This window comes from Suncus etruscus, chromosome 14, assembly GCF_024139225.1.
Source record: "Suncus etruscus isolate mSunEtr1 chromosome 14, mSunEtr1.pri.cur, whole genome shotgun sequence".
Classification (NCBI taxonomy): Eukaryota; Metazoa; Chordata; class Mammalia; order Eulipotyphla; family Soricidae; genus Suncus; species Suncus etruscus.
In genome coordinates, this window is record NC_064861.1 from 90,038,969 (window position 1) to 90,062,413 (window position 23,445).

The window sequence follows — 23,445 nt, forward strand, 5'->3', positions numbered from 1 at the left end:
CTTTGCCTTGGAGATCTGTGCTGAAGATTCTGAAGACTCAGCTCTAGCCCAGGAGGGAAAAGGGCAGAAGAGGGCCCTGGGAGGCCGATCGGCGCATCCAGCTGCTGCCTGACCTTGTCCCCTCCCAGCCGCAGGCCTCCCGGGCCCCCCATCCCCACCCACCACCCCTCCACGTCCCGGGCCCTGGGAATAAGCTGCAGATAAGTGAGGGAGGGGACTGAGGGGCCCCGGGCACGCCTAGGAGAGAAGCGAGGCGCTCGGAGGGGACAGGGAGGCCAGATAAACGGTCCCCGCTCCGAGTGGGGCTCATCGGGAGCCCCAGAACTCGCCGGGGCCACCCAGAGGAGCTGCACCGCGAGGGGCTGTGGCACTCCCAGAGCCATGCATGCGCCCCGGGCCGACGCTGCCGCCCCTGCCCGCAGGTCGAGCACGGAGCTGCGCAAGGAGAAGTCCCGGGATGCGGCGCGCAGCCGGCGCAGCCAGGAGACCGAGGTGCTGTACCAGCTGGCGCACACGCTGCCCTTCGCGCGCGGGGTCAGCGCCCACCTGGACAAGGCCTCCATCATGCGCCTGACCATCAGCTACCTGCGCATGCACCGCCTCTGCGCCGCAGGTGAGCCCCGCCCCAGAACACACCTGGGACAGGCCCCGCCTCGTCCTGAAAGGTCACGCCCACTGAAGGCTTTTTCGCCTCGGAATCCGCGTTCTCGGCGGCAAGGCTCCGCTCCTTGGCTGCGCGACCAATCAGAGACAAGGACTTCTAGGAAGTTCCGCCCCTAGAAGGCGATCCTTGGTGAGGCCCCGCCCCCTAGAGGCCCACATGAGCCAAGCCCCGCCCCTCCCCCAAAGGCCACGCCCACGTACGGCTTCCCACCTCTGAATCCACGGTCCGTTGAGGCTCCGCCCCCTAGGATGAGGGACCAATCAGAGCTCGGGGTCTCTAGAAAGCACCGCCCCCTAGAAGGCGATTGGCGGTGAGACTCCGCCCCAAGAAAGCCCACCTGGGAGAAATCCCGCCCCGCCCCAGCGAGGCCCCGCCCATTTAAGGCTTCTCAGGTCTCTGAATCCACGTTCCTGGCGAGGCCCCACTCCTTAGCGTGCGCTGCCGGACCAGGGTTTCTAGGAAGTACCGCCCCCTTCGCGAGGCCCCGCCCACTTACGGCTTTCCAGCTCTCTGGATCCACCTTCCCGGAGGCTCCGCTCATTATGGTGCACAACCAATCAGAGTCCAGGGTTTCTAGGAAGTTCTGTCCTTTAGAAGGCGATCCGCTGTGAGGGTCCTCCCCCAGGAGACTCACCTGAGCTACGCCCCACTCTTGTCCCCAAAGGCCCCGCCTATTTACGGCTTTCCACCTCTCTGAATCCACGTTCTGGTGAGGCCCCGCCTCCTAGGATGAGGGGCCAATCAGAGCCCGGGGTCTCTAGGAAGCACCGCCCCCTAGAAGGCGATTGGTGGTGGGGCCCCGCCCAAGAACTCACCTGGGTGAGGCCCCGCCCCTTCCAGCAAGGCCCTGGCAACTTACGTCTTCCCGCCTCTCTGAACTCACGGTTCCGGTGGGGCTCCGCCCCTTTGGGTGAGCGGCCAATCAGAGCTCAGGTTCATATGAAGCATCACCCCCTATTGGCGGCTCGCGATTAGGCCCCGCCCTTTGAAACTAGCGCCCGCAGAAGCCCCGCCTCCTTAAGTTTGAACCGGCTCAGGAATGGGGAGAGGCGCTCACTTCTTAATCCTTATTTACAAATGGGCTGATGGGCCGTTTGGACACCTTTGTGTATGTACAAATGTACCTTTTTGGGGTTTGATCCCCAGTCCTCGGGACTGAATCTTGTCTCCTTATAAAATAAATGTTTGTCCAGTCTGCCCATTGTGGTATAACTTGAGTTCTTGGTGTCCCATTCCCCTTCCCCAGCTATGCCATTCATTCCCTTGGTGTTAGGCATTGCTTGCTTTGACAGCTCGAGAAGACCATCCTGCTGCAGACTACCAGCACACGCTTGCATGCACACACACGGAATCCCAGGACCAGACAAGATTCTATTACCAAAACAGTGGCTTCTTCCACCGAGCTTTAATTTTCTGGAAGTCTCTGTTCTTTAAAATCCAGTTAACCTGCGTGCTGGTGCTTCTTTAGAATCCTTCCAAAGACTCTCGATCTCCCAGGAAACCTGAGCCCCTTCCAATTCTGGCCCCCTCCCCTCCCTCAAATCCCAAAGGTTGAGTAGTTCCGCCTCCTTTCTGGAGAACAGAGTCACTCACTGAGCTGTGTGCACTTTTTGGGTGGTGGAGACAGGGAGGGACAGCAGAGGGAGGCCAGCCCCTGGTGGGGGTGGCCTGGACTGACCAGAGACGTCCTGTTCTCCTGGCCTGGACGCAGGGGAGTGGAGCCAGGTGGGAGAGCCGTTGGATGCCTGCTACCTGAAGGCCCTGGAGGGTTTTGTCATGGTGCTCACCACGGAGGGAGACATGGCTTACCTGTCGGAGAATGTCAGCAAGCACTTGGGCCTCAGCCAGGTGAGAAGGCCGCCTGATGTGACTGCAGGAAAGGCTGGGCTGGGCCGAGCAGGCGCTCCTCTGCCTGCCTGGGCATGGCTCCCAGGACTTAGAACACACAGACTTGTCCAGTAGTCAGGATTCAGAATGAGGAGGGCTGGGAATGGGCAAGAAGGGGAGGTGATCCTGGAAAGCTTCCTGCAGGAGACCTCTGAATAGGACACCTGAAGAACTTAGGGGAGAAGGAGGGCTGTGAACCAGGAAGCTGGCAGTGAACGTGGCCCAGGGAACAAGACAATTAGAGACCTCAAGCCAAGGCGAAGCAGTGGTGGTGAAGAGGGAGATACTTTTCCCAGTGGCTCAAAGGGCTGGATCAGAGGCTTTGCATGAGGGTGCTCTGGGTCTGCTCACCAGGAGGGGGCCCAGAGCTCTGCTGGGTGTGGTCCCTCAAAAAATATATGTATGGGCTGGAGCTATAGCCCAGTAAAGAGGGTGTTTGTCTTGCACGTGGTTGACCTGGGTTTGATTCCCAGCATTTCATATGATCTCCCGAGCCTGCCAGAAGTGATTCCTGAGTGAAGAGCTGGGAGTAATCCCTGTGCACTGCTAAGTATACTCCCACAAAAAGATATTTATCCTGGCTATATCCAAAGTACAATGAGGGGAGAAGAAGCAAAAGAGGTGTGATCAAGGTGGATGCTTCAGGTCCCTGTGGGTTTATTGGCCAAAAGATGGATCATGGGGGGCCAGAGTGGTACCACAGTGGTATGGCGTTTGCCTTGCATGTGGCGGACCCAGGATGACCGCTGGTTCTGTCCCCCAGCATCTCATATGGTCCCCTGAGCCAGGAGCGACTTCTGAGCACAGAGCCAGAAATAATCTCTGAGTGCCGCCAGGTGTGACCCCCCCAAAAACAACAACAACAACAACAACAACAACAAAGATCTATGGATCTGCCTTGTGGCTCTCCCTGTGGTGTTCAGGAAGGATCTGTCCAAAGCAGGAGGTGGGATCCGCCATCAGTGAGGCAGAATCCTGAGTCTTGAGTCTAATTTCAAGGCAGAAGATGTAAATCTCGCTTTATTCGATTTTTTTAAAGAGTTTTGTCATTTGGGCCACATCCGGTGGTGCTCAGGGCTGACTCCTGGCTCTGTGCTCAGGAATTACTCTTAGCAGTTCTTGGGAGACCAAATGGAATGCCAGGGATTGAACCTGGCTTCACCGCATGCAAGGAAAACGCCCACCCTGCTGTCTTATCTCTCCTACACCAGTACTGATATTTCACCGTTTTGGGGGACAAGCTCACCACACCACACCCCACAGTGCATGGTGGCTGTTCCCCACCTGTGCCCAGGGATTTCTCCCGCTGATGCTCAGGGGCCCATGTGGTGCTGGGGATCAAACTTGCATGCCAGGTCAGCCCTGTCCCCCTGTCCCATCTCCCTGGCTCCGCATGAGTAGTTTTGACTTTGGTTGGCCTATTGCCTCTCTCTGACCTGTAAACTGATGGGGATTGAATCTGGGCACTGGAGTGTCTTGGGGTGCACCAAAACAAGGGCTTGGGGGTTCAGTGCAACAGCACAGCAGGGAGGGCATTTGCCTTGCATGTAGCCACCAACCTGGGTTCGATCCTCGGCATCCCATATGGTCCACCGAGCCTTTCAGGAGTGAGTTCTTTTTTCTTTTTGTTTTGTATTTTGGGTCACACCCGGTGGTGCTCAGGGGTTACTCCTGGCTCCGCACTCAGAAATCGCTCCTGGCAGACTCAGGGAACTATATGGGATGCCGGGATTCGAACCACTGCCCTTCTGCATGCAAGGCAAATGCCTTACCTCCATGCTATCTCTCCGGCCCCCAGGAGTGATTTCTGAGTTCAGAGCCAAGGAAACCCTTGAGTGCCACCAGGTGTAGCCCCCAAACAAAACACAAAACAAAATAAAAGATAAGGGCTTTTGAGGGTTATTGAGGGAGCTTGAGATTGGGCAGGGGATGACAGAGACTGGGGGGGGGGGCGCAGCTCCAGGAAGTCATGGAGGGGTTCCACCTATGGTGAGGTGAATCTGAGATCCCGGAAAAGTTGCTTTTTTCCTCTAAGCCGCCCCTCACCTCCCCACGCTCCCTGGCAGCTGGAGCTCATTGGACACAGCATCTTTGATTTCATCCATCCCTGCGACCAGGAGGAGCTGCAGGACGCCCTGACGCCCCCACAGAGTGAGCCCCCAAAAGTCCCTTCTGACAGAAATCCCAACTGGGCTCTGCACACCCACCTGGGAATGAGAAGTGGGGCCCTGGCCTGCCCTGGGGCTTTGGGGAGACTCAGCTATGAGAATGACTGGTGGGGGCATTGCTCTGCCTTGAAGGATCTTGTGGGGGGCATAGTTCTGTCCTGGGGTCCCAGAAGGATCTAAACTGTCTCCTCCTTGGGGGACACTCCTAGGTGGCAGGTCCCAATGGGAAGATGGAATTGGGAGACTTTTAGTGCAGGTGCTAGCCTTGCACACGGGTAACCCGGGTTCAATCTCCGGCATCCCATAGGGTTCCCGGAGCCTGCCAGGAGTGAGCACTTGAGTGCAGAGCCAGGAGTGACTCCTGAGCACTGCTGGGTGTGGTCCCCCCCCAAAAGAAGCTGGGACGTTAATCACGGGTGTGGGGAGGGCTAGGGCCTGTCCAAGGTGGCAGCTGACGTGCTGTACCCCCAGACCTATACAGGAGGAAGCTGCCGGCCCGCACGCTACGCCGTTTCTCTGTGCGCATGAAGAGCACCCTAAGCAGCAGGGGTCGAACCCTGAACCTCAAGGCGGCCACCTGGAAGGTGTGTGAGGCACTCCTAAGACGTCTCTGGGAAGCTGGGTTGTTTGGGGTTTTGGGGTCCCTGTGGCCTTCCTGGGTGACAGCCCCCGGCCTGGAGTGTCTGCAAGGCCCCTGCAAATCGGCATGTTTCTGGGGGTTCTTCTCAGCTCCCACCGCCCCCTCCCATGTCCCCTGCAGGTCCTGCACTGCTCCGGGCACCTGAGGGTCTACAAACCCCCCGTGCAGTCGCCCCCAGCCAGGAGCCCCCGGCGGGAACCCCCCCTGCAGTGCCTGGTGCTCATCTGTGACGCCATCCCGCACCCCGGCAGCCTGGAGCCCCCCCTGGGCCGCGGGGCCTTCCTCAGCCGCCACAGCCTGGACATGAAGTTTACCTACTGCGACGAGAGGTGGGCCGGGCCTCAGTTTCCCTTGCACAGGCCTCCTGCCTGTCGCAAAGGGACTGCTGGGGCCCTTGGGGAAGTCAGGCCGGCTCTGCAGCCAGGGGGGCCCGGAGTGGTCGTGGGTGGTTCCCCCTTCCTGCCCTTCTGTTCTTTCTTTTTCCTTCCTCCCTTCCATTTCCTTCCTTCCCTTCCAGCTTCTTCTTTTCTCCATTCTTTCCCTCCCTCCCTCCCTCCCTCCCTCCCTCCCTCCCTCCCTCCCTCCCTCCTTCCTTCCTTCCTTCCTTCCTTCCTTCCTTCCTTCCTTCCTTCCTTCCTTCCTCCAACTTTCCTTCCCTCCCTCCCTCCCTCCCTCCTTCCTTCCTTCCTTCCTTCCTTCCTTCCTTCCTTCCTTCCTTCCTTCCTTCCTTCCTTCCTTCCTTCCTTCCTTTCTTCCTTCCTTCCTCCTTCCCACTTCCTCCTCTGCCCTTAAACTCTCCTTCCAGGCTATTTCCTATCCATCTTCGGGGGCTAGTTCAGCCTAGCCCCCCTCTTCCCCATGTTTCCTTCCCTCCCTTTCTCTTTGGTTCAATCCTGTGTCCCTCCACCCCACCCCCGGATCTCCAGTCTTTGAACTGATGGGGACCCCTCCCCGCATCCCCCTCTCTCCAGGATCGCAGAAGTGGCCGGCTATAGGCCCAATGACCTCATCGGCTGCTCGGCCTATGAGTTCATCCATGCGCTGGACTTGGACGCAGTGGGCCAGGCCATCCACAGCCGTGAGTCCCTGGAACTGGCCTGTCCCCCCCAGCACCCAGAGACCCCCCCCTACCTCCAAACTAACTGCCCACAATGCGGAGGCCTCCCCTGCACCCCAGAAAGCTGGCCCCAGCTTTCTTTCAGGCCCTGAGCTGTTTCTTCCCTGTAGCTCCATCTGTGACCCCAATCCTGTCCTGTCGTCCCCAGTACTCAGCAAGGGTCAGGCCGTGACCGGGCGGTATCGTTTCCTGGCCCGCAGCGGAGGTTACCTGTGGACCCAGACACAAGCCACTGTGGTTTCGGGGGGCCGGGGCCCTCAGTCCGAGAGTATCATCTGTGTTCATTTCCTGCTCAGGTAGGCAGAAGGGCATGGGGGATTGTGTGCATGGAATTGGGGGACGCTGCCCGTGTGTGTGTGTGTGTGTGTGTGTGTGTGTGTGTGTGTGTGTGTGTGCGCGCGCGCGCGCATGTGGGGGCAACCCCCTGTTCAAAGACTGTTCAAGGACTGCAGAGGAAACATCACCTCAAATCCAGGGGTGCATCTGAGCAATTTCTCTCTCGCTTTTTTTTTTTTTTTTTTTTGGGTTACACCCGTTGGTGCTTAGGGATTACTTCTGGCTCTGCACTCAGAAATCGCTCCTGGCAGGCTTAGGGGACAATATGGGATGCCAGGGTTCAAATCTGGATTTGTCCTGGTTCAGCTGCGTTGCAAGGCAAACATCCTACAGCTGTGCTATCGCTCTGACACTTTTGTGTTTTTCTTTACAAGGTGATGAGGAAAAGAAAATCTTAGCTGTCACTGACTGAAACAGTATTTAACAAAAACCAGCTTTTAGTTTTACTAAAAGTCAGATTTTTAAAAAATTTTTCTGTTTGTTTGTTTTGTTTGTTTGTTTGTTTTGTTTTTTGGGTCACACCCGGCAGCACTCAGGGGTTACTCCTGGCAGGCTCATTTGAGGGACTTTTTGTGTGGTGTCTGAACCATGTTAAAGGGTACTTAGGGAATATTCTTGACTCCGTGTCAGGAGTGACCCCAGGTGGCTCTCTTGGGGGCCCCTCTGCAATACTGAGGACCAGCCACAAGTCAGACAAGGGCCTCAACCCAAGTACTGGGAGATCAAACCTGGGTTGGCCACGTACAAGGCAGACACCCTTCCTGCTGTACTGTTGCTCAGGCCCTTGCCATTTCTTTATTTATGCTCTGACTTTCCACACTAGTATGGAATCCCCTTGAGATTAGAGAGTTCTGTCTATCTTGTTTATGTCTAGAACAGAGCCTGGTATTAGCAATTGCCTAAATCAGTGATAAGATTTAATCTCAGGCTTGGATAGAGCTCACTCGGCCAGACACAATTCTGCACTTTCGACACAGAAAAACCCACTCAAAGGGCCGGAGTGATAGTACAGTGGGGAGAGCATTTACCTTGCATGTGGCCGACCCAGATTTGATCCCTGGGATCCCATGTGATTCTTCAAGTCTGCTAGGAAGAGTTCCTGAGCACACAGGCAGGAATAAGTCCTGATGTGCCCCCCCCCCAAAAAAAAAGAAAGCAAAATGAAATAAACAAATGAAAAACTAAACAAAACAAAACAGAGCCAGAGAGATAGTACAGAGGTAAGGCGTTTGCCTTGCACGTGGCCTACCCAGGATCTGGGTTCAATTCCCTGTATACCACATGGTCCCCTGAGCCTATCCCTGAGTGCCCAAAAATAAACAAACAAAAACAACAAAACAACTTCACTCAAGCCTCAGACCCGCATGGAGAAGGGATAAAGTATTCCTTCATTGTGTGTGTGTGTGTGTGTGTGTGTGTGTGTGTGTGTGTGTGTGTGTGTGTGTGTGTGTGTGTTTAGGGGACACACCAAGTGGTGCTTCAGGGCAAACAATCCAGTCAAGGGATCAAACCTGGGCCCCTTGCATGTGCTCTAACCTTTGAGCCATCTATCTCCTTGGCCCTTATTTCCTCTTTAAAACAAAATTTGGGCTCTAGAGACAGTCCAGTGGGGAAGGCGATTGCCTTGCACATGGCCAATCCGGGTTTGATCTCTGGCATCTGTTCCTGAGCACAGACCCAGGAGTAACCTCTGAGCACCGCCAGATATGGCCCTCCCAAAACAAACAAACAAACAAACAAAAAACCAACTTAAGTCTTCCCAGCAGTATTGAGGGCCAGGGGCCACGTAGGTTCAACCTAGCAAATTCTGGGGATTATAGGTTAATATTTGGCAATATTTATGGAGTCCTGGACTATCCGAGATTTTAAACTCAGGGCCTCAGGCATGCAAAGCTATTTCACTAGCACCCCCATTGTTTCTTCCTTTTAATTTAATATTTTAAATTAATGTCTTTGTTTAAGCACTTTTCATTTTAATTGAATTTAATTTGAGGTTATTCCTGGCTCTGTGCTTGAGTGATCCTGATGATGCTTGGGGGGAACATAAGCAGTGCTAGGATCTGAACCCCAAAGCACCTTACACCCTGGACTATATTGCTTTGCCTTAATTTATTATCTTTACAGGGGCCACACCCAACAGCACTCAGGGGTTACTCCTGGCTCTGCTCTCAGAAATCACTCCTGGCAGGCTTAGGGGACCATATGGGATACCAGGGATTGAACATGGGGTCTGTTCCAAGTTGGCCGTGTGCAAGGCTAACACCCTATCACTGTGCTATCCCTCCAGCCCTCAATTTATTATTTTTTTTGTTTGTTTGTTTTTTTGGGTCATACCCAACAGCGCTCAAGGGTTACTCCTGGCTCTATGCTCAGAAATCGCTCCTGGCAGGCTTGGGGGACCATATGGGGTGCCAGGATTCGAACCACTATCCTTCTCCATGCAAGGCAAACGCCGTACCTCCATGCTGTCTCTCCGACCCCTAAAATTGATTTTATTTTTGTTTGGGGGCTACACCTAGTGATGCTTGAGGAACCAGACAGTGCTAGGCATGGATCCCCCAACTCTTTCAGCCTAAGTTCCTGCCCCTGAGCCTTCTCCTGGGCCATGGTTTTGTTTCTTTCTTTCTTTCTTTCTTTTTTTTTTTTGGTTTTGGGCCACACCCGGCGGTGCTCAGGGGTTACTCCTGGCTGTCTGCTCAGAAATAGCTCCTGGCAGGCACGGGGAACCATACAAGACACTGGGATTCAAACCAACCACCTTTGGTCTTGGATCGGCTGCTTGCTAGGCAAATGCCGCTGTGCTATCTCTCGGGCCCCTGTTTCTTTCTTTCCTTTCTTTCTTCCTTCCTTCCTTCCTTCCTTCCTTCCTTCCTTCCTTCCTTCCTTCCTTCCTTCCTTCCTTCCTTCCTTCCTTCCTTCCTTCCTTCCTTCCTTCCTTCCTTCCTTCCTTCCTTCCTTCCTTCTTCCTCTCTCTCTCTCTCTCTCTCTCTCTCTCTCTCTCTTTCTTTCTTTCTTTCTTTCTTTCTTTCTTTCTTTCTTTCTTTCTTTCTTTCTTTCTTTCTTTCTTTCTTTCTTTCTTTCTTTCTTTTTTGGTTTTTGGGTCACACCCGGCAGTGCTCAGGGGTTATTCCTGGCTCCAGACTCAGAAATTGCTCCTGGCAGGCACGGGGGACCATATGGGACGCCGGGATTCGAACCGATGACCTCCTGCATGAAAGGCAAACACCTTACCTCCATGCTATCTCTCCGGCCCCGTTTCTTTCTTTCTTTCTTTCTTTCTTTCTTTCTTTCTTTCTTTCTTTCTTTCTTTCTTTCTTTCTTTCTTTCTTTCTTTCTTTCTTTCTTTCTTTCTTTCTTTCTTTCTTTCTTTCTTTCCTTTTTTTTTTTAGCCTTGGGGTTACTCTGGCTCTGCACTCAGGAATCACTCTTGGTGGTGCTCAGGGAACCATAGGGGATGCCAGGAATCGAACTTGCGAGGACCGTGTTCAAGGCAAGCGCCCTCCCTGCTGTGCTTGGGTTCCCGATTTTTTACTTTACAGAGCAACTAGATGAGGCCCAGAGAGGGGCAGTAAATGCTCAAGAGTCGCACAGCTCACAGGCAGTGGGGCTGGAATTCGAACCCACACAGCGTGTGCAGAGTGAATGGATTGACAGGCAGGTGGTACATTTCTTTGTGTTTCCCTGGCATTGGGAAACCATGTGCCTGTCTGTGCTAATGCTCGGGCATACATCAGCACGCCTGCGGTGCCTGTGTCCGTGCTCATGTGTGTGAGCATTCATGTGTATTTTTCAAAGAGGGGCTTTAATCCAGCTTATCCTGGGAGTGAGTGTTTCCAGCCCAGCGGAGCTGAATAAAGATCTCAAAGTGGGGGGGAGGGTGTCTGACTCCCAAAACTGGTGCTGGGAAGCCCCCATGCAGGCCTGGAGGGTATTATGCAAATGAGATGTAAATAAGCCAGAGCCCTTCTTGCCACTGCTACAGCTCAGCTGAGACGAGGAGGAAGGGAACATAAAGTTGGTCCGGAGGGAACATAAAGTTGTATTTATAAATCTGTTCCCTTGAATATGAAAAATGTCTAGGAATAGAACTTCCTAAATAGAAGCCAATTCTTAAAAATAAACCCCGACGATTTCATTGCATTTGGTAACGGAAGAGCGTGTCTTTGTAGCCTTCATCCATCATGCATAAGCCAAGACCGAGTTCTTATGCTTTCTGCCCCCCCACATCCCTCTGCACCCTGTTCCTTGTATCCTATCCCTTCCCCCAGTCCCTCAGTTTCTCCTCCCTACCCTACCAAACTGGGCTGGATATCTCCTGTTTTTCCCTGTTTTGCAGAGCTAGCTTGGAAGTGAGACTTTTCTTTTCAATGTTCTTGTTTTTTTGGTTTTTGGTTTTTGGGCCACACCTGGCGGTGCTCAGGGGTTACTTCTGGCTATCTGCTCAGAAATAGCTCCTGGCAGGCACGGGACACCATATGGGACACCGGGATTCGAACCAACCACCTTAGGCCCTGGATCAGCTGCTTGCAAGGCAAACACTGCTGTGCTGTCTCTCCGGCCCCTCTTTCCAATGTTCTTATAAGACATAGAAGTCACCATCAGATTTTAAAGCAATGTGACCATGTTACTTTCTGTACCCTCTGGCCCCTGGAGCAGTTTAAGGGGGTTGGGGGCTCCCAATGTCGAGAATGTCAGCAGAGGGGGCTGGGAGCCCTCCCTGACTTCCACTCTCCTCTCTACCCTGTACCCCAGCCGGGTGGAAGAGACTGGATTGGTGCTGTCCCTGGAGCAAACAGAGCGACCCTCTCGCAGACTCGTTCAGCCGGGCACCCCCTCTCAGAAGGACATCCCTAATCCTGGGGACAGCCTTGGTATGAGGCAGGGTTGGGGAGGGGGGTGGTTGGGAGCAAACTCAAGTGTTTGCTGGCCACTCTGTGACCTGCCCATCAAAACACATTGGCCCCTAGAGGCCTTCTTGGCTCTCTGGTGCCTGCCCCAAGGCCTTTGCACTGCCTTTCCCCCTCAGCCCCCGAGCACTCCTCTCTCCCCACTTCTCAGGTCACTTCTGCCTCAGTTCCCTTTTGCCTTCTTTCCGTCTTCAGGTTTCCTCAGAAGCAGAACCTTCTTCTCCAAGTCTACCTCTTTTCTCCCTCTTCCTTTTTCCCTTCCAACCCTGCTAAGACACAACCTCCATTTTTTTCTGCAAAACTTCACTCTCTCCACCTTCTTCTCCAAGCTGTTGCCCTCAGACTGTGCTCCTTGGTCACACATTTCCTGACCTCCTTTTTAACTCAGGACTAACCTGTGGCCACATCTCCACCCTGGTGGGACCCTAGCATCTCTGTAGGGTGTGGGGACCTTGGACCAGTCTCTCACTTCTTAGGCAAATCCTCCTCGCAGTCACTTGGCCAAACCTCGTTCTTGGTTGCTGGAGAGTAGAGTTAAATCCTACCGGTGGGGACAGTATCTTGCCCTGAATCTCACCCACTGACCCCCCTGGGCCATCCTTGGGGTCATCCCCACCATGTGGCCACTGGAGGGGATTTCTCCAGGCCCCATTATCCATTGCATTGATGAAGAGGAGTCTAGCCCTTCTTTTCCCAGGGAAGTCCTGGATGGCTTCACCCTCCATTCTGGGTGACCTTCCTGTGTCTCCCCCAAACTCCTGTCCCTTGCAGACATCTCCGGCCCCCGGATCCTGGCCTTCTTGCACCCTCCTGCCCTGAGCGAGACCACCCTGGCTGCTGACCCTCGCCGTTTCTGCAGCCCCGACCTCCGGCGTCTCCTGGCCCCCATCCTTGACAGGACTTCTGGAGCCGCTGCACCCAGCGCACCCCCAGTTGCCCGGCGCCCCCAAAGCCCACTTCCAGTAAGCAGCCTCCCCCGGTCCCTGATGGACCTCAGGATCCAGGCTGCTTGTCTGCCTTTTGCTTGTGTCTCTATGTTCCCTAGTCTCAGTTTCCCCATCTGTATAGTGGGAAAGGCTGGGGTCCTCTAAAATCTGCTTTTTTTGGGGGGTGTTTGGGCCATACTTGGCAGCATTTAGGGGTTACTCCAGACTCCGCACTCAGAAATCGCCCCTGGCAGGCACAGGGAACCATATGGGATGCTGGAAATTGAACTCACCTATGTTCGTCCTGGGTCGACCGCCTGCAAGACAAATGCCCTACTACTGTGTTATCTCTCTGGCCCCTAAAACCTACTTTTTCTTGGGGGGGGGGGAGGGTTGGGTCACACCCAGTGGTACTCAGGGGTTACTTCTGACTCTGCTCTCAGAAATCACTCCTGGCAGGTTCCAAGAACCATATGGCATGCCAGGGATCGAACACGGGTCAGCTGCATGCAAGGCAAATGCCCTCCTGACTATGCTATTACAGCTCTTAAAAATCAGTTTAAATCCTCCCCCCACCCTGTGTCACCTAAACTTAAACCTTTTTGGGGCTGTCACCGCTTCAACCCTCCTCACTGGTGATGGGAAGGCCAAGGTATCTGGACTTGAACCTGGGAGAGTTGAGTTGGTCAGGACTGACTCCGTATTCTTATGGGTTCAGTTCCAGATCTGGACCCTGGCTCTGGGTGACTTCTCTAGATAAATGGGCATTTGTGGTTTTTTATTGTTTTTTGGAGGTGGTGGTTGGTTTTGGGCCACCTTTGGTTTTGCATTCCTGAATTTGCACTCAGGAATTACTCCTAGTGGTCCTCGGGAGACCATATGGGTTGCCAGGGATTGAACCCAGGTCAGTCATAAGCAAGGCGAGTGCCCTCCCTGCTGTGCTAACACTCCAGTCCCCAAATGAGCACTTTAGCAAAGAGATGCTTCTGCTGAGAGGCGCCTATTGAATCATTGCTGGGGTTCAGCTGGTGGGCAACATGGTAGAATTTAGCAGTTATTAGTTTTTTCCTTCCATATTTTTGGCAGTGGTTTGGGGCAATACCCAGCAGTGCAGAGAAGCCATTCCTGGTTTTGTGCTCAGCAGTGCCCCCTCGTGGTGTTTTGGGGGACTCAGTGGGCCACTGGGGTTTGAACCAAGGTCAGCTGTGAGTGAAGCAAATGCCTTCCCTGCTGTACCACCTCTCCCTACATCTTACTGTTGACACATCCCAGATTCAGAATTGAGTCCCACCCAGCTCTGTCTCCATGCAGGCAGATCTTCCTGATGAGCTGCTTATGGACATGGAGAATGCGCACAAGGTCTTGGCTTCAGGGAGAGACCTTGAGGCAGTGGAGACAGATCTAGATATAGCTCAGGTAAGGGTCTCCTAGAGGGGAGGAAAGCCTTCACTTCTGCTCCGGGGGATCAGATGGCTGAGCTGGAGAGAAAGGCAGTAGGCTAGTTGAGGGTGTGTGTGGATCCTTGAGGGTAGATAGGTGGTTGGGTAGATGGTTGGGTAGATGGGTGGGTGGATGGATGGAAGAATTGGTGGTTGAGTGAGTGGATGGATGGGTGGGTGGGTAGGTGGATGGGTGGATGGGTAGATGAAGAATGGTTGGGTAGATGGATGGATGGATGGGTGGGGTGGTTGGGTGAGTGGATGAATGGATGATTTGATGGATGGATGGGTGGATGGACAGATGAGTGAATGATTGAGTGGATGGATGGGTGAACGGATGAATGGATGGGTAGATGGATTGGTGGATTGATGGTGGATGGTCAGTGGACGGATGGATAGATGAATGGATGAATATCTGGATGGATGGTTGAGTAGATGTATGGATAGATGGTGAATGGATGGTGGATAGGTGGGTGGGTGGATGGATAGATGGATGGATGGATAGATGTGTGGGTCCATGGATGTATGGGTGCTTGGACAGATGGCCAGGTGTGTTGGTGAATTGACAAGTGGGTGGGTTGACAGGACATCATGTTCACTAGGCAGTAGATGGGTGATGTTTAAATTGAATAGCTAGATGATAGGTGTTTTTCTGTTTTGTTTTGTTTGGGGTGGGGCACACCCAGCAATGCTTAAGGCAAGTGCTTTCCCTGATGTCCCATCTCTTCAGTTTCCTGTGTCCATTTTCCAGATTAGGAACCTAAAATTCTAGGCTTCAGGTCTCCTACTGGCTCAAGCTCATGCTTTTCCATCCCTGCCCCTCACAGGAGAGTGATGAGGCTCTGGCCCTGGAGATGCTGGCCCCCTACATCTCCATGGACGATGACTTCCAACTCAGCACCAGTGAACAGCCGCCCAGGGCCTACCGCCGACGTCGAGGGATCGCGCCCCGGCAGCGTGCCCAGAGCTTCCATGGCCCATCACCTGCCTCCCCGGAACCCTCCGTGCTGCCCCGCTGGGGAAGCGACCCCCGGCTGAGCTGCTCCAGCCTTCCCCGAGGAAAGCCCTTCATGTCTGTGCCTGTGACTGGAGCCCGGAAGAGGTGAGCCATCTTTGGAGTGGGAGATCCAGCTCACTTCTGTTCTTTCTTTGCACCTCAACTCCCTGCCTGGCCTTGACCCCCTCTGTAGCAGGACCCTCCAGGCTCCTGGCATGGACCACACTCCTTCCAGCCTCTGTGCCTTTGGCCAGACATGGGCCAAGGAACATTTTTCATGCCTAGGGGCAGCTGGATATTCCCACTGCCCTGTGCAGACCATCTGGATGCAGTTGATTCTAGTTGTTGGCAGCCATGTCTGTCCCATCATGCACCAGGGCCACACTCCAGTAACTCCCGGATGTTCCTTCCTTGGCCTAGAGTCCTGTCATCCTTTTGTGTTCTTGATACATCTGAGACTGTTGAGAGGCAGGGATGCACCATCTAATACCCCACCCAAACAGACATCTCTTCCCTACTCATTTTTGAGGGTTCATGTGGCTCCAGCAGCAGTGCTCAGGACCCCACACACAAGGTTTTGGTCCCCAGGCTGTAGGTGTGACATTGTCCCTATAAACCTTTGGAGGTTGTTTTGGCTCCATCTGAGTTTTTAGGTCTCCCTGTGTAGTACCTAATCAGCAAAGTCTTTTTTTTTTGGGGGGGGGTCACACCCAGCTTTGTGCTCAGAAATAGCTCTTCAAAGACTCAGGGACCCTATGGAATGCTGGGTATCAAACCTGGGTCTGTCCTGGGTCGGCCGCATTCAAGGCAAACACCCTATCACTGTGCCCTTAATCTTTCTGGCCCCTAATCAGCAAAGTCTTAACTGGAGGGAAGGAGAACAGTAGCATGTATATAGAGGGTGAATGAATGGAAGGAGGAATGGACAGATGGACAGGTAGATGGACAGTGGGAAGGATGAATGGTGGATGAAGAGAAGGAAAGATGCCATTGTGGAGAAATGAATCAATAGGTATTAAAGATGGTTGGTTACCATTCTGGACAAATGAAAGGAAAGAAAGAAAGATGAAGGGCCAGAGCGATAGCACAGAGGAGAAGCTGTTTGCCTTGTATGAGTTCAACCCGGGATCGATACCCTGGCATTCTGTATGAACCCACCAGGAATGATTCCTGAGCTCAGCGTTGGGAGTAACCCCTGAACACTGCTGGTGTGGTCCTACCCCCCCCACTTTGCCCCGTAATAAATAAGAATTTCAGGAGGAGATAAGCAGTAAAGTAAAAATTGTTTTTTGTTTTTTAAAAAAGAGGGCCTGGGGCCAGAGTGATAACACAGTGGTAGGGCATTCACCTTGCACGTAGCCGACCCTGGATCGACCCAGGCTCAATCCCTAGCATTCCATATGGTTCCCTGAGCCTGTCAGGAGTGATTTCTGAGTGCAGAGCCAGGAGTTACCCCTGAGCGCCGCTGCCGGGTATGGCCTCCCCCAAAACAAACAAACAAACAAACAGACAAACAAAAAAAGGAGGGCTATGGTGATAGCATAGCAGGTAGGGCATTTGTCTTGCCTTGCATGTAGCCAACCCAGGTTCAATCTCCAGCATCCCATATGGTCCTGGGTTTGCCAGGAGTAATTTCTGAGCACAGAGCTAGGAGTTCTGAACACTGCCAGGTATGGCCTGATACAAACCCCCTCCCCCCCAAATGGATAAATGAATGGGTGGATGAGGGAGAGAGGGATTTGGCATTTGGTTTGGCCTACACCTGGCGATACTCAGTGCTTACTCAAGACTCTGTGCTCAGAGTTCACTCAGGGTACACTGGGGTGCTAGGGATCAAACCTGAGTTGGGCTTGTGCAAGGCAGCCACCCTCCCTGCTGTACTATTGCTTGGGCCCCAAGTGGTAGATGGGTGAACAAAGAGAAGGATGGATGGATGGATGAATGGATGGATGGAGGGTGCAGAGTGGCTGAGAGATCGTGGGGTGGTGCCCAGGAAGATGTTGAATATAAAAACCTGAGTTCCTTGGCTGCCGAGTCCTCCTCCCCACTCCCTGGTGCCTGCTCTCAGATCATGCATGTTTTCCTGCAGAGCCCTGGCTCAGAGCTCAGACGAGGATGAAGAGCTACTGGGAGTGAGAGCCCCAAAGCGATCCCCCAGCTTTGAACCTGAAAATTTCCTGTTGCCTCCACTCAGCCTGGTATGTGTAGGGAGCCCCAGCACCTGGTGCTCTGTGGATGGGCACAAAGGGGCCCAGGACCTAGCTGAAGGTCAGAGGGAAGGACGGCAGTTAGGGGTCAGGGGACTTGGTCTCTACTTTGTTCTTTTTTGGGGGGGCACACCCAGCAGTGCTCAGGGATTACTCCTGGTTCTGTGCTCAGAAATCGCTCCTGGCAGGCTTGGGGAACCATATGGGTTAATGGGGATGGAACTCATATTTGTCCCTGGTTGGCTGCATGCAAGGCAAACATCCTACCTGCTGTGCTATCGCTTCAGCCTGGGGCTTGGTTTCTATTTCCAATTTTGGCGGTGAAAGGGATGAAAGTTAATATGGAGAGGCTGTTGGTTGATACTATGAGGAAAACTAAGCACATAGTATTGGGCTAAAGTGCTTATAATGTAGCTAAGTCCAGTTCTAGCCCTGGCACCACATAGGGGCCTTGACCAGAACCAGAAGTAGCCCCTGAGCACCACAGGGTGTGGCCCCAAACCTACCCCTCTCTGCACAAAAATGAAAATAAAATAAGTTGGGGAACAAGCAGAAATGGCAAGATTCAATGTCTCATGTCTCTTCTCTGAGAGGTGATAGCACAGTGGTCAGGCATTTGCCTTGCACGCAGCCCACCCTGGATGGACCTGGGTTTGATCCCCGGCATCCCATATAGTTCCCTGAGCCTACCAGGAGCAATTTCTGAGCATAGAGCCAGGAATAACCCTTGAGTGCTGCCGTGTGTGGCCCAAAACCAAACCCCAAAAAACAAGCAAACATAAAAAGAATCTCTCTGGGACTGGAGTACAGGAAGTTGGGCTCTTGCCTTCAACATGGCCAGCCTAGATTTGATCTCTGGCACCCTCAAAATCCCCTGAGCCTTCCAGGAATGATCCCTGAACACAGAGCCAGGAGTCAGCTCTGAGCACCGCCTACCCCCCTCCACCCCCAAAAAAGAATCTTCTCTGCTCCAGAGAGGCCCCTTCCAGACCAGGAACCAAACTGGTTCTAAGATTATCAGTGAAGAATTAGGATCCTGGGATTAGACCCTCTTGGGCCTCAGTCCCCGTTCTACTGTCTAGAAACCTGGGACCTCGGATATGAACTGGAAACTGGGGGTTCATGTCACACAGAACTTGTAGAGTCAAACTTTCCCTAAGCAGAAGACACCAGATTTTTTCTTCTGCTCCTCATGTATCAACCCATCTGGCCCTTCCTCAGGGACTAATCCTGGCTCTGTGCTCAGAAGTGACCCCTGGTGGTGCTAGCCCAGACCACAGCCCTTTGAGTGGTTTCCGGGACCCCCCCTGGCTCCATCCCTCAGAATCTGACTGTCTGGGCAAGCACAAAAATGTAGTGGAGAAATTCAGCAGCTTCTATGGGGTGCCCACCATGTGCCAGGCGAGGGGGGACACCCAAGGTTTGCATGATTGAATTTTTTAGTGTCCACAGCTGCTTTGGAAATCACGTTGGGCCCGGGTAAAGTTCTGGGCAGAGCACTGGCCTTGCTTAAGGCAGACCCCCAAGAGTTGGCTTGGCTTTTTTTTATTTTTATTTTTTGGCTACACCCAGTGGCACTCAGGGGTTCCTCCTGGCTCTGCACTCAGAAATCGCTCCTGGCAGGCTCAGGGGACTATCTGGGATGCTGGGAATTGAATCTGGGTCCATCCCAGGTAGGCTGCATGCAAGGCAAATATGCTGCAGCTGTCCCCAACCAAGAGTGACTTGTTATCTGTTCACTTGTTTGTTTTTGTTTGGGGTCACACCCAGCGGTGCCTGGGCTTTCTTCTGATTCCCAAGCTCAGGGATCTTCTGAGCTCAGGGGAACATATGGGGCCCTAGGGATGGAAGCCAAGTTGGGCCTTGGACTATACTCTCCATCCGGTAGTGTTAGATCAGCGAATCACATGCATTCACACACCAGAGGTTAAACAGCTGGATTCAGCAGTCCAGGGGGGAAGCACATCTCTTGGTTGGGGCTGGGAGAGGAAATGGGTTATAGGTCTCTCAGCAAGGGGTACAGGGTTCTCATTTGGCTGGCTGAGCTGAGCCTTTTCTGGGATGGATCGACCACTTTGTACCCACTTCTGCCTCCTGTATCTAGCAGGAGCCACTCAGTGAGGCTGCACATGGGAGGGGGTGGGTGTACCCTGAGGCCTAGTCTCCCCATGAGAAGGGGAGGAGTGAGGATGACGAGACACTTGCAGGAGGATAAGGGACAGTGACTTTTTTTTTTTTTTTTTTTGGTTATTGGGCCACATCCTGCAGCGCTCAGGCGTTACTCTTGGCTCTACACTCAGAAATCACTCCTGGCAGGCACGGGGGACCATATGGGATGCCAGGATTCAGGCAAACGCCTTACCTCCATACTATCTCTCTGGCCCACAGTGACCTTTTTTTTTAATTTTAGTGATTGGGGGCCAGAGAGATAGTGCAGTGGTAGGGTGTTTGCCTTAGACGCTGAAGGATGGTGGTTTGAATCCCGGCATCCCATATGGTCCTCCGAGCCTGCCAGGAGTGATTTCTTTTTTCTTTTCTTTTCTTTTTCTTTTTTTCTTTTTTGGGCCACACCCAGAGGTGCTCAGGGGTTACTCCTGGCTGTCTACTCAGAAATAGCTCCTGGCAGGCACGGGGGACCATATGCGACACCGGGTCTGGCCCCATTTTTTTAGTTTAGGTTAGTTTTGTTTTGTTGTTTTTTGGCCACATCCAGCGACAATTAAGGGTTCCTCCTGGCTCTGCACTCAGAAATTGCTCCTAGCAGGCTCAGGGGACCATATGGGATGCCAGGAATCAAACCGGTGTCCATCCTGTGTTGGCCACATGTAAGGCAAACACCCTACCGCTGTGCTGTTTCTCTGGCTCCAGGGATAGTGACTTTTAACTTGGGGCCACACTTGCTAAATAGCCTTGGAGACTGATGGTGAAGGTGATGGTGGTGAGGATGAAGATAATGGTGTGGAGGAGGAGGAGAGGAGGAGGAGGAGGAGGAGCAGATGGAGGAGGACAGTGGTAGTGGTGATGATAAGGAGGAGAAGGAAGGTGCTGATGGCTCTGGCAACAATAAGGATGATGTTTTTTTGCCCTGCAGAGTTTTCTTTTGACAGGAGGACCAGCCCTGAGCAGCCAACCTACTTCCAGCACCCCAGTCCTAGAACTCAGTCCACCCCTGGGTGAGTCAAAGCTCGGTTACACCCAGGACCCAAGGCTCCCCTGGGAGGGGCTCCCCATGCTTGAGGGGAATGGACTGGTCCTCAAGGTGGTGGGACTAATGTGAGTATGTGAGACTTTCTCCTCCCTGCTCCCAGGGAAACTGGAGGGACTGAGAGGAGCCTGGAGGGTAGCAGGAGCTTGTCAGGGCTTTTCTTGGGGTACAAGCAGAGCCTGGCTCCGACCTTGGGCTCCTGAAGCCTGTGAGTGGTCTGCCCTGGTGTCTCAGGAACTAGGTGGAGTCCCCCATCTCCTCCTAGCTGTGAACCTTGGAAGGGGTACTGGTTTGGAGTCTGGAGGCCCTTCTTGCTTTGTGGGGCTCCTCATCATTTTCTCAACATTGGGGGGCTCCAGCATGGGTGGGCCCAGCATTGGGGAGCACCCACACTCTGACTTCCTGTGCTCATGGCTCCAGCCTCTGTGCTTGTCCCCGCTCACAGCTGTGCTCATGTTTCTGTCTTTTCCCAAGGAGGCTGGTTGGTGCCAAGCCAGTCTGGTCATGGCTGTCCTTGGCTGTGTGGGACATGTGGGGGGCAGGCCAGCAGGGGTGCTCAGTGCTCACAGAGTGGGATGCATTCTTTGCATGTTTTGTGAGTCAAGCCCTGTGCTGAATCTGAGATGCATGGGACCAACCAGTATCTCATACTGGGTCTGTGAGGGTGGGGGCCCTCCCCCCAGTGCTCTGTGTCCTAGGACCTTCCACTTGGATGATGGGCAATAAATAAATGAAAAACAAATCTTTTTTGGGGGAGAGGGGCATACTCAATGGTGTTCAGGGTAACTCCTGGCTCTTCGCTCAGGATTCACTCTTGGCAGACTCGGGAGACCCTCTGTGATGCTAGGGGTCGAACCCAGATTGGCCACATGCAAGGCAAATGCCCTACATGCAAGGCAAATGCCCTACTGCTGTGCCAGTCCCCAAAGGTCTTTTTGCTTGTTTGTTTTATTTTGTTTTGGGGCCAGTGCTCAGAGGTTACTCCTGGCCTTGTACTCAGGAATTACTCCTGGCAAGTTCAGGGACCCTAGGGAATGCTGGGATTGAACCCGGAAGAGCCACGAACAAGGCAAATGCCCCCCCTCCCCGCTGTGCTGTCACTCAGCCCCAGCTCTGGGTTTCCTTTTTTGTTTCGTTTCGTTTTGTTTTGTTTTTGGGTCACACTCGTCAGCGCTCAGGGGTTACTCCTGGCTCTAAGCTCAGAAATCGCTCCTGGCAGGCTCAAGGCTCACCGTCCTTCTGCATGCAAGGCAAATGCCCTACCTCCATGCTATCTCTCCAGCCCCAGTTTTTTTTTTTTTTTTTTTTGTTTTTGGGCCACACCCGGCGGTGCTCAGGGGTTACTCCTGGCTGTCTGCTCAGAAATAGCTCCTGGCAGGCACAGGGGACCATATGGGACACGGAGATTTGAATCAACCACCTTTGGTCCTGGATCGGCTGCTTGCAAGGCAAACACCGCTGTGCTATCTCTCCGGGCCCTAACAAACATCTTTTTTTTTTTTTTTTTTGGGCCACAACCAGCGTGCTCAGAGATTACTCCTGGCTGTCTGCTCAGAAATAGCTCCTGGCAGGCACGGGGGACCATATGGGACACTGGGATTTGAACCAACCACCTTTGGTCCTGGATCAGCTGCTTGCAAGGCAAACACCACTGTGCTATCTCTCCGCGCCCCAGCCCCAGGTTTCTTAAGCACCTGCTCATATCCCAGCTCCCCAAGCCCCTGAGAGTGGGGTTTGTCCCAGATCTGTCTTCGGACCTCGGCAGCCACAATTTTTACTTTTTATTTATTCATTCGTTTGTTTGTTTGTTTATTTATTTATTTAGTTTTTGGACCACACCCAGCGGTGCTCAGGGGTTACTCCTGGCTGTCTGCTCAGAAATAGCTCCTGGCAGGCAGGGGGACCATATGGGACACCGGGATTCGAACCAACGACCTTAGGTCCTGGATTGGCTGCTTGCAAGGCAAACACCGCTGTGCTATCTCTCCGGGCCCTACTTTTTTTATTTTTGTGCTGGTGCTTGGAGGTGATTCTTGGCTTAAGACTCAAGGGATAGTCCCAATGGCACTTGGGGACCACATGGTGCATGAGATGGAATGTAGGGTGCCCACATGCAAAGCTGGGTCTTCAACTTTTAGTTCCTTGACCTATTTGTTAGCCACACTTTGCCATGGTTGGTAGGAAGAGCAGATTGGGGTTGGTGGGAATTGGGGGATCCTTGGACTGAGTTTCCTTCTCCCCACAGGCTCGGCCTCCCCACTACTCTCTCTGTACCCCACTGAAGACGGCGCCCAGCCCAAGAGCCACTTCCAGCCAGCAGTGGGCTTGACTCTGGCCAACTGAGTCTGGCCCCCACCTTCCCATCTGCCCTTCACACCCCACACCCCACAAAGGATCTCAACCACACTCCAAGTCGGCAGCCAAGACACAGGATGGGGTGTCGGGGGGCTGGGGGAGACCCCTACTTTCCTCAGAATGATCCCCACACCTCAGCCTACCTCAGCATCCACCCCCCAGACATTCCTTAGGTGGGGTGTTCTTTGGGGTGGTCTCAGCTCAGTGACCTGTGGGAGGGGGCTGTGGCCCCCCCTAATTCTCTCAGGATTCCCCCTACGGTTCTTCATACCTCATCTGTCCCACTCTCTCTCCGGGCTTGATTTTGGATATTTGGGTATTGGAGAAGGTTGGGGTTCGGATCTGTGTGTCTCTGCATTCTGGGACAAGATCCACCCTCTCTCTCCCTCTTTTTTTTTTTTTTGTTTGTTTGTTTCTTCCCTCTCTCTTCCATTAATATTTTTCATTTAAGTCATTTTCATGAGATGTTTTTAATCACTAGAAAGGACCCCTTGGGGGTCAGAAGAATGTGGGACTTTGAGCCAGGAAGCAGGAAGGGCCTGTAGCACAGGCCTTGCAAACCTGGAGCCCTGAGTTCCATTCCCAGTACCACATTGT

General features: G+C 53.3%; 1 protein-coding gene across 1 annotated transcript; it reads left to right on the plus strand.

The window, feature by feature from the left end:
- The first annotated feature begins 381 nt into the window (after window positions 1-381).
- Window positions 382-23,177, plus strand: HIF3A (hypoxia inducible factor 3 subunit alpha). The gene is made up of 15 exons (XM_049787530.1): window positions 382-617; window positions 1,858-1,867; window positions 2,381-2,512; window positions 4,618-4,702; window positions 5,191-5,303; window positions 5,480-5,688; window positions 6,331-6,437; window positions 6,625-6,772; window positions 11,565-11,683; window positions 12,491-12,681; window positions 13,957-14,061; window positions 14,912-15,186; window positions 17,171-17,279; window positions 20,380-20,461; window positions 22,739-23,177. The coding sequence occupies exons 1-15, from the start codon at window positions 382-384 to the stop codon at window positions 22,834-22,836; spliced, it is 2,019 nt and encodes a 672-aa protein (XP_049643487.1). The 3' UTR covers window positions 22,837-23,177.
- The last annotated feature ends 268 nt before the right edge of the window (window positions 23,178-23,445 follow it).